Source organism: Micrasema longulum, unplaced genomic scaffold, assembly GCF_059751315.1.
Source record: "Micrasema longulum isolate JH-2025_06_02 unplaced genomic scaffold, ASM5975131v1 h1tg002578l, whole genome shotgun sequence".
Taxonomy (NCBI): domain Eukaryota; kingdom Metazoa; phylum Arthropoda; class Insecta; order Trichoptera; family Brachycentridae; genus Micrasema; species Micrasema longulum.
The window spans coordinates 21410-36008 of NW_028279716.1; the positions used below are offsets into that span (position 1 = coordinate 21410).

At 34.4% G+C, this 14599-nt stretch overlaps 2 protein-coding genes across 3 annotated transcripts; one reads left to right on the forward strand and one right to left on the reverse strand.

Annotated features, from left to right (window-relative positions):
• Positions 1-1726: 1726 nt before the first annotated feature.
• Positions 1727-5915, reverse strand: crp (transcription factor cropped). Its single transcript, XM_088240745.1, has 3 exons — positions 5475-5915; positions 3659-3818; positions 1727-3580 (listed from the first exon to the last, which is right to left on the reverse strand). The coding sequence occupies exons 1-3, from the start codon at positions 5561-5563 to the stop codon at positions 2690-2692; spliced, it is 1140 nt and encodes a 379-aa protein (XP_088096871.1). The 5' UTR covers positions 5564-5915; the 3' UTR covers positions 1727-2689.
• Positions 4984-11483, forward strand: Dpit47 (DNA polymerase interacting tpr containing protein of 47kD). Of its 2 annotated transcripts, XM_088240744.1 has the most exons (5): positions 4984-5083; positions 9261-9687; positions 9781-9974; positions 10058-10443; positions 10996-11483. In XM_088240744.1, the coding sequence occupies exons 2-5, from the start codon at positions 9550-9552 to the stop codon at positions 11436-11438; spliced, it is 1161 nt and encodes a 386-aa protein (XP_088096870.1). In that variant the 5' UTR covers positions 4984-5083; positions 9261-9549; the 3' UTR covers positions 11439-11483. The 2 variants fall into 2 exon arrangements, with proteins under 2 accessions (XP_088096870.1, XP_088096869.1); XM_088240743.1 differs by lacking the exon at positions 4984-5083 and having other exon boundaries at positions 8264-9687.
• The last annotated feature ends 3116 nt before the right edge of the window (positions 11484-14599 follow it).

Consider the following 14599-nt stretch of genomic DNA (forward strand, 5'->3'; position numbering starts at 1 on the left):
TGACCTTTGTGCTAAGCTGTCCGAGATGTTTTTTTCTCTCCATAAATATATTCCTTAAATAACCAGAAAAAAAGGCGGCTTCCATGGTGTAATGGCTAAAAACATGTGACACACGCAAGGTTCTGGGTTCGATTCCTGGTGAGAACATGAAAATTTAATGTGAATTTTCTTAAGCCTGGGTTTCCTGGGCTGTAATTCACCGCTGTAATTGGTCCTCTTGTGCAAATAAAAAAGAAAGAAAAAAACAAAAAAATATTTATAAAAACTCTTTATTTAAATTGTAATATTCTAGGTTTTTGTCAACATAGAAAATACACAATGTATTGAATAATAATGTAAACTGATGTATGTTTAGTAATGTCCAAATGCCACAATTGGAACTTAAAATATAAAAGAATTTCTGATTCATAACTTTCAAAAAATCAAACATGAAATCCACTTTTGAAATATCGTGAGCATACAAGAAAAACTGACCAAGTCACAATTTTTGTTGGCAAATCAATATTGAAGTCGTTAAATAGTCACGAACTAAGTTTTTCACTTGTGATTTTAAGTAACTTTTGCTTTAAATATTGTAATAGTACGGGAGTGTTCTGATTTTGTTAACACTTCCTGTAGCAGATGTTCAAAAACTAACTTTATCAATATGCAATTATCACTTTGTAATCAATCAAATGTAAAAAAAAAAACTTTTGGACAGAACTTAGGGACGGGGACTGGTCTTTTTTTCAGTAAAAGATAACATCCAGCTCTAAAACATGGTGAAAAAATCTCAAAAATTTTACTTGATCAGTTTTCCTTGTATGCTCGCGATATATAAACTATGTATCATGTTTACAAAAATGAAAAAAATAACCTAGAACTTGGTGATTTCATATAAAAACAATTTAAAAACCATAATTATTAATTGATTACATCACATTCAATATTATCTATTTGAACTTTTGAGATGTCTATAGGTACTAAACATTACATGAAAAACCTTAGCAAGGATTATCAGATTAATTATGCTTAAAATTTAATATTTCACTCTAGTGTAACTTTAAAAAATGATTTGATGTTTTCAATAACAATTAGGAATCACCAAGTTAAAATTATAAAATTGATTTTAAAACATATTGTTACATATGTTTTTAATCACATCAATTTATTCACTTCGAGACGCATTAAATATGTGTAAGTCAGAGTTGGTTTTTGATGCGGGAATTACAATTCCAAACTCAGCATTTTATGTTTAAGCTTCCATCTTTAGCTGATTTATTTATGGACAGTAAAAGTGCCAAGCCCTGTGAGGTCTAAGAATCATACATTTGATCAGATATTAAAGAACCGAACACTACAAACAAATTCTGTGCAGTCAAGTGTTCAGTGAATACCATTGTATTCGGTGCTAAATAATGCTGTTTAAAGTTTTTTTTTTTCTTGACACTTGCCATTCCACCAAAAATTAGATAAGACAATACTTTATACTCGAGTTAAAAACAAATTTAATAATGTCCACCAAGTACAAACTCTAAATAATATGTATACAAATAAAAAATGAATGGACTTAGCGAGTTAACTTATGAACATGGTTAAGAATTTAGTTTCGAATGACAGAGAAATCCTAATATGTAAATTCCGTATGTGACATTTCAAGTGTATGGTTTTCAGTGGCCAGAACAATAGAACGAGCATGCACACAAGATTGAGGACAATAATCAGGAGATGTAATGAAACAAGCGACTGCCTTTTTGAATATTTTAATGAAACCAGTCATAATCATAAGCATAGATACTAAGTCTCCAGTCAATATCATACATTCTTGAGTCAAATTATAAAAGCTAAAGGTTGATTTACACAATGTAATGGAATAGCTGGTAAAATACTCGGCACTTGAGAGATTCCTAAAGTAAAAGTAGTGATCTCTTTATTTATATAAATAACAAATTTTTGTCAAAATCCCGTAATTCGGAATCGAGGGGAGGGGCTGATCATAGTATTTATTACTTATAAAATTAAATAAAAAAAATAATATTCTGTCTCGATCCTTCCGGGGAATTGAGTCTAAACAGAGCTATTCCAGTCGCTCACTCTTGACTAGCGCCCATCGCACACAATAATTTACTAAGCCTCCAAAGTAAAACATAAAAATGCTCCGTTACCCCCCGTAGGTGAACAAATATCCTATCAAAAATTTTGTACAATACATTGAAAATATCTCAACAAACAAAATAATTTTTCATTCCATTAAATACAAGTGAGCGATTGGTATAGCTTCTATTTAAAGTTTACGATCAGTATCCAACCTTTGGAGATAAGAAATGTTTTACAAACTCGGTTACAGATCGCGGTCCCCGAGAGAGTGAAGAAAAAATAACAAGAGGGATATATCACAATATTTGTTTATAATTACCTACCTTTCCATCCGACAACATCTAAACAGGATTCCTTCCGACCACTTCATCAAGCGCACGAGCGAGTGGCGCGGCCGGTACCGAGGTTAACCTACGTACAGTGAGAGGGTACAAGCGCTATTATCGCAGAGCGGCCAATATTCATAGATATATCCTAATCAATTTAAATAGTCATGATTCTGAATTATACGCAAACCAAAAGTCAACACAAAATAAATATAACGATCGTGTCCAAAGCGCACATTCTCGACAAGCCGACACGAATGGGAGAGTCTCTACGGGAGTACGTTCCATCACGAGTGCTTCACCATTATCACTCCCGGTCTGCTCTGCGGGCGGAACTGCAGGAAGTCATTCATCTCCACTCTGAGCAGGCGCTGGTCCGGCTTAGTGGTCAGCGCCAGCGGCAACTCCTGCTGCTCCTCCGCAAACAGGTGGTCTCCCTCCAGGTGGCGGATGGCCTCCACGATGGTCTCCAGGTTCTGGCGCGACGTGCTGGCCAGGTACAGGCGTGACGGCTCCGCGCCCGACTCCTCGCCCAGCACCTCCACCTTGACCTTGGGCTCCACCTTGATGGCCGCCTCCAGCAGCGGCGCGGCGGGCGGCTCCGGTGGCGGCGTGGGGCTCGGCGCGCGCGGCGTCCCCGCCGCGTCTGCCTCCGCATCGCCCTCCTCCGGTGCCGGCGGCTCCTCCGGCAGCGCCACGTCCTCCTCGCCCAGGCAGTCCCCCTCCCCCTCCCCCTCCCCGTCCACGTCCCCCTCGTACTGCAGCGTGATCTGGTGCGACAGTTCGCGCAGGCTGTCGGGGTATAGCTGCCCCTCCAGCGCGCGCAGCTGGTCCTCCACTAGCGCGCGCAGGCGGCGCTCCCGCTCCAGTTGCAGGCGCAGATCGGCCAGCTCAGGGTGGTCGACGGGCGCCCCCGGGTCCCCGCCGCTGGTGTCCATCACGGAGATGATGGCCACGGCCTCCGGAGTGACGCTCTCGCTCTCGCGGATGTCCTCCGGGGTCTCGGTTATGACAGGGCAGTCGGCGACGACAGTTTCCGTTTTTCTTTTTTTAATAGGAATTTCTCCGCCTTCATGCTGGTTGACTAATCTCTTCAGCTGGCAATTCTGGGACAACAATCTGGTTTTCTCCTGCTCCAGGGAGTAAATGTACTCGGCGGTCTGCTGCAGAATGGCGGCCTGCGGGAATACGAGGAGCATTAGGGCGCTGGACATTACGTCAGACAATACAGAGTGGGGTCAGTGGGGGGACGTTACCTTGCTGAGCTTCTCTCCCTCGTGGCGCGGCAGCAGAGTCCTGAGGGACTGGAAACCGGCGTTGATGCTCTGCATGCGCCGGCGCTCGTTACTGTTGGCGATCTCCCTCCGGATCCTCTTCTCCGCCTCCATGGTCTGCACCACCTCTCCGCCGCCGAGCCTGGAATTTTTTTTTTCTGTGGTAAAACATCGTTATTTAGATTTAAATTATTTACCGATATTTTTTTTTTAATCCTTTTTTTACTTTAATCAAATTGCGTGATTCAAAACAGTAAATGAAAACGGTTCATAGTTGGCAAATTCTCGGAATTATTTGTTGTATTTTCAAAATAGGTCGATATAAAATATATGCGCGGAAGCGATATTCTAATAATACGTCAAACGAGTTGACGTCACCCGCCGCCGCGCCGGCATCAGCTGACCGCCGCGCCGGGGGGCGCCCGCCGCCGCGCGCAGTCTGTTCCGGTATGGGCGCACCGGCGCTAACGAGCCTCACCTGTGACTATGACTGACGTGTCCGGAATTTCTCCAGAAAACCGCTTATTCTTTTGCAATAACATTTTGGTGATATTACGGCCTACACGTCCTACAACATACAGCAGTCGGGACCGTGTATGGATGACCAGTCCCAGCTGTTACTAATAATGCGTTTGTCCCTTTGCTCCGAAGTTTGTCTGTACATAAATAACTTATTCGGCAACAAAATACAAGTGACAGGATTTTGAAAAAACATATTTTTAATTGTGTCATTTACATGTAACGATTAATAAATAGATAAATTTATTAATTAAGAAACAAGAAAAATCTCTGTTTATTTATGTGCCAGTCGGCCGCTTGCGGTGTTTAGTTAATTTTTCGTTCGACTTTTGTCGTTTTTTTTTGTCACGTACTTTTACGAAGAACTACTTATTAGGAGTTACGAATTGTAATTAACTAATCTTTACATTTACTTTAAAAACACATCTTTAAAGAAAAAATATATTCGCATTGTTTGTTAATAGATATATTTTTGACAAATAATAATTAGATTAAACTTTTAAAGGCGGAATTTGTTTTTTGTCGATTTAAAAAAAATCCCGCGTCAAAAAGCTTAGTGTGAAAAAAAAACATTTTAAAAATGACGTTTTCATTAGATATATGCTAAATATGATTACAAACATTCTATAAATGCATTATTATTATTTGCTAACACCGACACCGCACCGCGGTCCCGATCGTAGAATAATAATATTATATCAGAATTATTGTAATACGCAGTGTGTTGGCGCCAAAGTACGCCGCGGTAGGAGCGTACGCCGCGGGACGTGCGGCGGCAACGGAGAGCCGGAGTTTCGTATCGCAGCTCGCGGCCGGTCCGCACCGCGCCAAACAAGCGCGAATCTTTTACGTGTTACCCTGATAGGTATCTGCGTGTACGTACTATGGGTAAATTCATTCAAGAAATGGGCGTTATACTACGCCAGTCGCGTAAACACTTCGCGATTAGATGTTTTAGCTGTTTTTCAACTAAATTTTGCGCAATTATCGGAATTTGTCAGATTATGAAATACATCCATAGCGCACATGTTTATGAATGACCTACGCTCACTACAAATACGGCAAAAGCCGACGTCGAAACATGGCGGCCCAACAGCTGACCAACAGACCGGTAATTAAACGCATCGCCAGACCGTTAAATGCACTACTACGGGCAGTATACGTGTTATAATATAATGAAAAATACGATAGAAAAGCTTTTGCAGATAATATGACAGTTGTATGTTATGCAAAAGAGGCGCGAAAGCCTGGTAAGTCGATAGACCGCCGGGAAACATACCTGGAAATTCTGTGATCCACACCGCCGCCCTCGCTGTCGTTGTAGTCGTCGATCTCTAGAAATTCGATGCCATTACCGAGTAATGACATAACTACGATGTATGTGCTTTTCAGTAATCGTAATTTTTACATAAACGACAGTCAAATAAATCCACACTGAGTCTCGACATGAAATTCACATAAGGGCCAGCACCCACAATGGCGGGAAACAACAATGGATCCAGTCAGATGACGCTTGTTTAATAGTTTAGCACTGACACTGATTTACACGTCGTAACATGCAAGAACACTTGATTACCGATTAAACGAAATGAAAAAACACGTTACACAGTATTTTTCACTTAGATTAGACTGATGTTAATACAATTTACGAAATAAACATTAAGAATACTATAGGCCCCACGCCATTGCACGCACCAGAAACCATAGATAATTCAGTTATGTTGCTTTAATAGATTGGTAACTGTACATAATTTATCGAGGACACATAGACAACGCCAAAAAGTACTTATTTATTATATTACTAGATTATTTTTTTTCAGATGAGAATCAAACTGTTCGATGTCCACTATAAACTATAGCATTTAAAAAAAAATACTATTTGTTTTTAAGAAAACACGTGTCGTTATACTCGAAATAATTATCATATCGCTGGTTAATACTTTCCGAGCTATTATCCAATGTGTTGGTTTGATTTAATTCATTAAAATAATAAAAACACTTAAACAGTTTCATTATTTTAGTAACATCGTTGTACCAGTTTGACAATGTTAAAAGTGGAATGTAACTGTGTAAATATTTTTATTGTTATTATTAAAATGCAGTTCCACCAAGAAGCGACAGTAGAAAAAATCAATTTATGATTTGATTCATATTTATAGGTAAGAGTAGGTAAAAATAAACCTACTTGAAAAGCTAAGATTTTTAAATACCACGTTTTTCAAATAATGTTGATTGTACAATTGTGATAATTGATAATTAAATTGTAGTGATTCTTTTTATTTTCATACTTGCGTTCTTCTTTATTCGAGAATAAGTAATATTTTTTATAATTCGTAAATTTCATATTTCGGGGTATACAATTTAATAGCTGTAATAATAATAACTAGAATACAAATTGCACCTAATTGAATGAAAATAATTTTCAAAACCCGGTTTAAAATAAAATATTTTCTTGGCAAGTAAAAATAATTTATATTAAAAACGTGTATCACAATCAATTAAAAAAAAATATTGATGTGATTTTCAAAAACGTTCAAGTCATATTTGGAAAAATAATAAAATAATTTTAATAAGATTCTGCGTCTAGTTAGTTTTTGTTCCAAGCCCCAAAATTTCAAATCAATTCCAAATTTATCTCATTTTGGCCTTATTGTATTTCTTTTATTCATTAACGATATTGTTAATATATTCCACGATGACAAAATACTCATTTTTGCTAATGATCTCAAGATCTTTAGACTAATAAAAACTCCTTTTGACTGTTCGATTGTTTAAAGAAATTTTGATAATCTTGAGGCCTGGTGCACCAGAAATACTCTCTTTCTTAACGTGGTTAGTGTCATGTAATGCGGTTTTCTCGAATAAAAAATCCATTGGTGTTTCAACATAGCATCAGTAATACGACATTAATTATTGTAAAGAGAATAAATGATCTGGGTATCTTATTTGATGATAAATTAACTTTTGTTACCCATATGAATGAGATGTTTTATAGAGCCACAAAAACCCTAGGCTTTATTATCAGAACAACAAGAGAGTTTAAGTCTGTTGATGTATTAAAATATTATGCATGACCCTAGTAAGAAGTCAGTTAGAATATGGGTTGTCAGCTTGGTCTCCTCATTATGTTACCCATATAAACAATGTGGAGAAAGTCAAACACAAGTTTTTAAGATTCATGAATTTCAAATTAAGCATTCCAATTGAAGAGCCAATCTTTAATGAAGCAGTTAAAATTAATATATAATAGTGATAGAAGGGAAGTTTCAGATTTAGTGCTGCTTTTTAAGTTAATTAATAATTAAGTTTTTCTACTGATATTTCTCGGTGGAACTGCATTTTAATTATAATAATAAAAATACTTTATTGTTTTATTCCACTTTTATCTATGATGATTTATTTTTTTTAGCCAGTGACAGGGTTTCGTCGTAACCGACATCGTCAGACTAGTGTCGTATTTCGTAAAAAAAGTATTTTGCCTCGTCCCACGCTGTCTTACATAAAAATTCACACAATTGAAAACTTCAGTACTGTCAAGAACATTATTGAATAATTATAATAATAATAATACTTTATAGTTTTATTCCACTTTTATTTATAATTATTTTATAATTTTTTTACCAGTGACCGGGTTTCGTCGTGACCGACACTAGTCTGACGATGTTTTCAATTGTGTGAATTTTTATGTAAGACAGCGTGGGACGAGGCAAAATACTTTTTTTGCTGTTGATTTGCATAGTTAAAACTATCCTTAGTACTCACCTATTCCACGGCTTCACATGTCAGCGAACAAACATGGAAACTTTGATTTATTTAATTTATTTTTACACCAATTAAAATCATTACTTTTTAATCACTTCTTTTCTAAATTATAAAAATGTACTAAGTGTTATGCTTGTTTTACTGTTTAACTATATGATACACCACCTCTGGTACTTCAATACTTTGCATATTTCAACTCTTTATTTATTATTAATTTGCTGCATACCCATGTTATAATTTCTTATTTAATTTTCCTTTATTATTTCTTTACTTTCTGCTGATTTTATTTTATGTATCTATATTTCTATCCTCATGTACATATAATTGTTTTTCAATATTATTTTTTGCTTCGTCAAAGGTGTAAGCCGTCGAAATAAATAAATAAATAATAACATTCCCTTACAAAATTTCACACTGAACATGTAAGTGGAATGTTTCCTTTTTTTAAATCAAACCAAATGGCACCCCCCGCAGAATAATGGCTAAAGTGCTTGCCTGACGCACGGAGGGTTCCGGATTCGATTTCCAGTGCGATTACAATAATTAAATGTATTTTTTTCTTCAGCCTGGTTATTCTGTATTGTATTTTACCACTGTAGTTATGCCTGCTGGCTTGTTGCAGTGCAATATAGTTCATAAATGACGTTCCATTTAATGAAATAGAAACTAATCAATTATGAGGAGAAATGACATGATTTTAATTAACCAACATTGAAAATACGGAACTACTATTTACCAATACTAACCAATCAACGGATGTATTATATATGACCAAAGAACAAGTAGTTTTCGTAATAACAAACAGATGACATAAAAAGCGCTTTCTGAGCAAACAGAAAAATGTGTGTACCTATTTGATTTATGCATTTTTTAGGAGATATTTGAGACGAATACATAGTAAAAAAGTTTTATGGAAAAAAAGGAAATGTTTAAAAATCGGTAGAATTTCAATCGAATTCGGTAGATTGGAAATTTCGTCCGGTAAGGTTGGCAAAGCTGGTCAATTATCACATCCTGGGCAGCAATGCCAACTCTGCCGATCTACCGAACTCAATGGTAATTCTACCGATTTTTATGATACAAAAGTAGCCGCCACCTCCCTCCGCCGCTTATGCGGTTCTTTACACTTACAACTGTTTGTGATGTACGAAACTGTTTCGTAAAAAAACAGTTTTCAGTGTAACGTGGTATCTCCCCCCGAAAAAACAAAAAATAGGCCTGCAATGTGACAGTTTTTATTTTATTTACTATTACAGCTGTTAACGAATCTACCGATTTATTTTTCTGAATCTACCGATTTTAGCTTGATGGAGGTTAACAACGCTGCCGCATGGAACCAAAAACCGAAACCAGCTTCGAAATTCGAAATCAAAGAATGACATATGACAGGTGTGATCTCTGAGTGTATTCTAAGTTATCTTTTATTGGCATGTAATATTGGATGAACTTTTGTGATATTGTGCGTAATAAGGAAGCAGGCGCTGCCATAAAATAAAAATCTAGCATCGATCATCATCAGTTCGCTTCTTGATAGTTCAGGTCATTCAGGTGTATCTAATCTTTGAAACCCACAGTTTTGTTCTTCTTCTATTATGGCGAATTCATCCGCTAATATGACCAATGAGGAGAGGTTGATATTAGCTGCAAAATTGGACAGGGAATTGGATGAATTCATTGACGGTTTGGAAAAACAAAGGTATACTGATGGCTGGCCGGAGGATCGTTGGGAGGTAAGGTGTCAATTATTTTGTTAGAAATAGTTTGAGTAAATAAATAAAATCCTGCCTTCGTCTGACATACTTAAAACATTCTTTTGTACACAGGAAGAGATGGATAAACACCCATTTTTCATGAAACAAGCTCCGAGTTCAACAGATGCTCTCTCTCCACTAGCAGAAGGGCTGCAACGTTTGAAATACGATCCCGATGAAAACACACCAGATGAACTCGCTAAGAGTTATAAAGATGACGGAAATTTTAATTTCAAACATAAAAATTATAGACTCGCCATCATTGGGTCAGTAATGTCATGTGTGTTTTATATTTGAATGTTTAAAAAATGTGAAAATGATACTAATATTATTATGATTTATTTTGCAGATATACTGAAGGAATAAAGCAAAAATGTGACGATAAAGACCTTAATGCCAGTCTTTATAATAATCGTTCTGCATGTCATTTCTTTCTTGGCAATTACAGATCTTGTTTTTTTGACTCACAAAAAGCTCTGTCTTTCAATCCTAATCATCACAAAGCTTTGTTGCGGGTTGCAGAATGTGCTATGCGTATGTCTGATTTTGAATCTTGCTTTAAGTACTGTGATCAAATTATGAAACTCAATTTTGATAACGATGCTGCTTTGAGAATCAAGAATGAAGCCGAAAAGAAAAAAATTCTAGCAGATAGAGATCAAAGAAAGAAGGAATTTATTCAGAAAAAGAAATCAGCAAATGAAGATGATATTATAAAAGCGATTGAATTGAGAGGTATTTTTTACTTTAGTGATTTATTATTCTATGAATTGTAAAAAAAGACCCAAACCATTTTAATTATTTTCTCACTTAAAAATAAATTGATAAAGAAATTTTGAAAAAAGTTTTAAATTAAAGGACACTTGCTGACATTATTAGTAAAAAAAAATATTGAAATGGTGGTTCATGAGTAATAATTATTTTGAAAACAATTATACATTTATGGTTATGTTTGATTGAAAATTTTCTTGTCTAGGTACATATTTTATTTACAAATGCAAGAGAAAACTACCAAATAATAATTTAAAAAAAAACATATGTTGACTTAAACCTGGGTACACTAAAAATTGAATTAAAAACAAAAAATGCAATACCGAACAAAATCAGGTCTTTCCATTACCCTCTTTTTTTTTGTAGATTTGTTTATGTGTGGTGATGGGTAAACTTCTCGTAAATAATATTTTTATTGTATACTCATATTGTAATCTTAATTATTTCTCTCAATAAGCATTTAGATACATTTTAACAATTCATTATTTAATTTAATAAAAAAAATATTTTGCACAGGTATCAAAATGGAGGAAAACAGTTCACAACAATCTACTTTATCTGACCTGGAGCCTACCTTCCCCGGTGTCGCTGATTGTAGAGTTCACACAGCACCGAGCGATGAACTAATTTGGCCGGTTCTGTTTCTTTACCCGGAATACCAAATTACAGACATTATCCAGAATTGTCCGGAGACATCAATTTTGTTGGATCAGCTAGCTAGTCTATTCGAGAGCCCCCCAGAATGGGATAAGAATCATCATTATACTCTAAAAAACATCAATGTGTATTATGAAGGAGTAAAAAAATATAATTTGTTTAAAGTTGACATCAATAAGACATTATTGGAGATAATGCAGGAATCATATTTTGAATTAAGAGCCGGTACCCCAGCTTTTATCATACTTGTAAGAGATAGCAGAACAGAAAAATCTTTTTTACAATCATACAGATATTCATAAAATTTTATGTAGTATTTTGGTGTCAATAAATTGTATTATCAATATATATAAATATATGTTTTCATTATTCTGTCCGTCATCCTAACATTTTGGTAAAATATCTAATCCATTTAATGTCAAAATTGTAAATATTTAAAGAACCTTTAATATTCAATTTTTATTTTGGCAATGAACAAGTTCAGGAAGTGTAAATAAAAAAATAAATCTACTAGGTATTGTAATTAATTTTATTTTCATTCTTAAACCTACACTAGAGCAACATACATTCTTAAAATCCTTGTAATAAAGAAAATTTATGAACTGGAATTTTAAAATTATTTTTACTAACAGCTTGAATGCCAGAGCGTAGATCTTAGCTGTAAATTTCGATGCCCATTGAGTGCCGGAGCCGAGATTTGCGCTCCAAAATCTTGAACCGGAATTCAGCATATTTTCTTTGTTAATGTGGACTTTCGGGCCTAAAACAGATTTTTTGTACTACTTTTTGAATAAACAAATTAATATCAGTCATCAAACAACATCGTTGGCAACATGACAGTGCCGAAAACTGCAATCAACGGATGCCAATTTTAAGTTAATTGTTTTTTGATTTTAAGAAATAAGTGTAATAAAATCGCCGCCATTGTCAGTATTTTGATAGTTTTTTTTAAATAACTTGACGTTTCGTGGAGAAAATTCAATGATGGCTCTTTTGTAAAAAGTATTTAACAGTTAATACATATTATTTATAGCTAATTTTACAAATATACAATACTTAATAGAACAAAATTATGATTTTTACAAACAAATTAGCACAATGAGCGGGTAGATTGGTTTGGAAATGAACGCCATAGAATAAAGGTGTCCATTTTGTCCAGTATTTGTCTTAACTAACAGTCGCCTTTTGCCAACTGTAACATGTTAGAAAATACAGCCCCTTGGGCCTCGTATAATCGGCCCCCTGGGCCTTGGTTGATTAGGATTTTAGACGCTTAATTATATCGGCCCTTTGGGCCTCAATTTTTTTTTTTGCTGTTTGGAGCAGTCTGAATGTAGTAAAGAAGAATCCCGCACTTAAAATAATTTTACCAAAACCATATAAAATTAACAGATTTAATAAATATCCAGACAAACATTTTGGTTAGTAAGCTTTTAAAATTGAAAAATCTGTCATTTAAAATAACAACAGACAGCTGTTGCCGACTATTACACGATGGTAAATTTGTTGAGTTGGCCTTGCGGGCCTATGTGAATCTGTCTACTTGGCCTTACTTAATCAGCCCTACTAATGAATCTGTCTCCATGGTCTTATTAAATCAGCCTTGCAGGCCTCAATTGATGGGCTCTTAGGAGCTTGGTTAATTAGGACCTCGGATATGCTATATTAGTTATCCATAATACAAATTAAAATCAATATTCATTAATTTTGGCACTTTATAAGTTATCCACATTATTATCAATAAAACACACGTTATCATTGCGCCGGCAATATATGTTAAGTGAAATAAAAAATAAAAAAAAGATTATTTAAACAATCTACCTTTTGATGAAGGATTTTTTAAATGATTTTTTTGATTGATTTTTATTGAATTTTCTTTTGAAAGAATAAGATATCTTGTTACTTAGGATACGACTGAATTATTTTCGCAATTAAAAAAATAATTTAATTTATTGGCAGTGTAGTTGTTTGTAGTCATTTCAATTTTGTCAGCAAATAAAAATATTCCTGAATTATAATCAAAAATCTAATAATAAATTTAAAGTAAATCAAAAATATTCTTGTAACTCATTTTAAAAATAAACTGAGAGGTAAATATTGTAATAATAATACAAATGTAGCGACAATTATCTCTTGCAACTCAATGAAAAAAAAATGTGAGGTAAATATTGTAAGAAATTTTAGTCTCAACTTTTTCAATTTGAACATTTATTTTAATATATCCGTTTATATAGTTTTTAGCTTACGGGGCTTATAGTTTTGGCTTATGGGACTTAGATTACTGGGATAGCAATTTGCCAGATTTTATCAGATGAAACTGACCCTGATTTAGTGTTGATGCCACAATAATAAGGCTCAAATGCCTGAGCGCGGGTATAAGGACAGACGCAATCAATAAATTATGTAGTAATAATTATATAGATATAGATACCATACTGTTTTACTACTTTTATGATAGTCTGTATATCCTACAATGGTTTTTATTGAAAGGAAATGCACAGTTTTGTGATGCAGTCTTTGTTTTATTCATTTTTTCTAAGACAAAGTACAAAATTTTAGTTGTAATTCTAAGAATGTCGTGTTATAATATTATTTAGACATTACTGCAGAGTTAAAAGCAAGTAAATATACAGTTAATATAGAGGAAGACCAAGAATTGCAATCCGCCAGCGATTGTGTCACATTTTCATGTAAAAATTGCGCGCAGGCAAAATGCTCGGCAGGTACATTTTGCGTCCTGTCCTGCTACTTCGGCATTCAAGTGGTTAAAAAAAAGACCTTTATTCAACAAAGAAAACACCATATACGAAAATATGAACAATTCAGGTAGGACTTGGACTGTTGGTGCAAATAAATTAATACATTACAAACATTAAAAAAATGAGAAACAAAAGAAAAAAATAAATAAGAAAAAATACAAAAAAATATAGACAACAGAGTTACGCAATCATATAACAATAGGCTATAGTTATGAAACTGTTTATAAATGAACATATTTTTATTGTAATTTGTAGCTTATACATATACTGTTCTTGATGCATAAATGTGGAAGTGAATATTTCTAATACCTTTGTAATTAAAATCCCAGGAATTCATAAATAGAAATTTTAAGAAATTCGTAATCCCTTCCTTTGCCTGAAAAGAGTTGGAAGTTTATAACATGTTTTTTTATTTTAGTTACGAATTGAAAATGGTAATAAGCAGTTGATTATTTTATACTGCGTACATTTTTCAAACATTTTATTCTACGAAAAAAAATATATTATGGGAAATAGTAACAAAGAAATATTAAAATCAATCAATTGGTAATGCAAATGTTCCAGTTTGTTTTAATGATTGCATTCTTAATTAATTTACACAATTTATTACATAATGAATATCCTATAGCGTACAATACATAGTTTGAAATGGCTGGAATAGCACTGGTTTTCCAACAGTATGTATATAATATGATGTAATACGT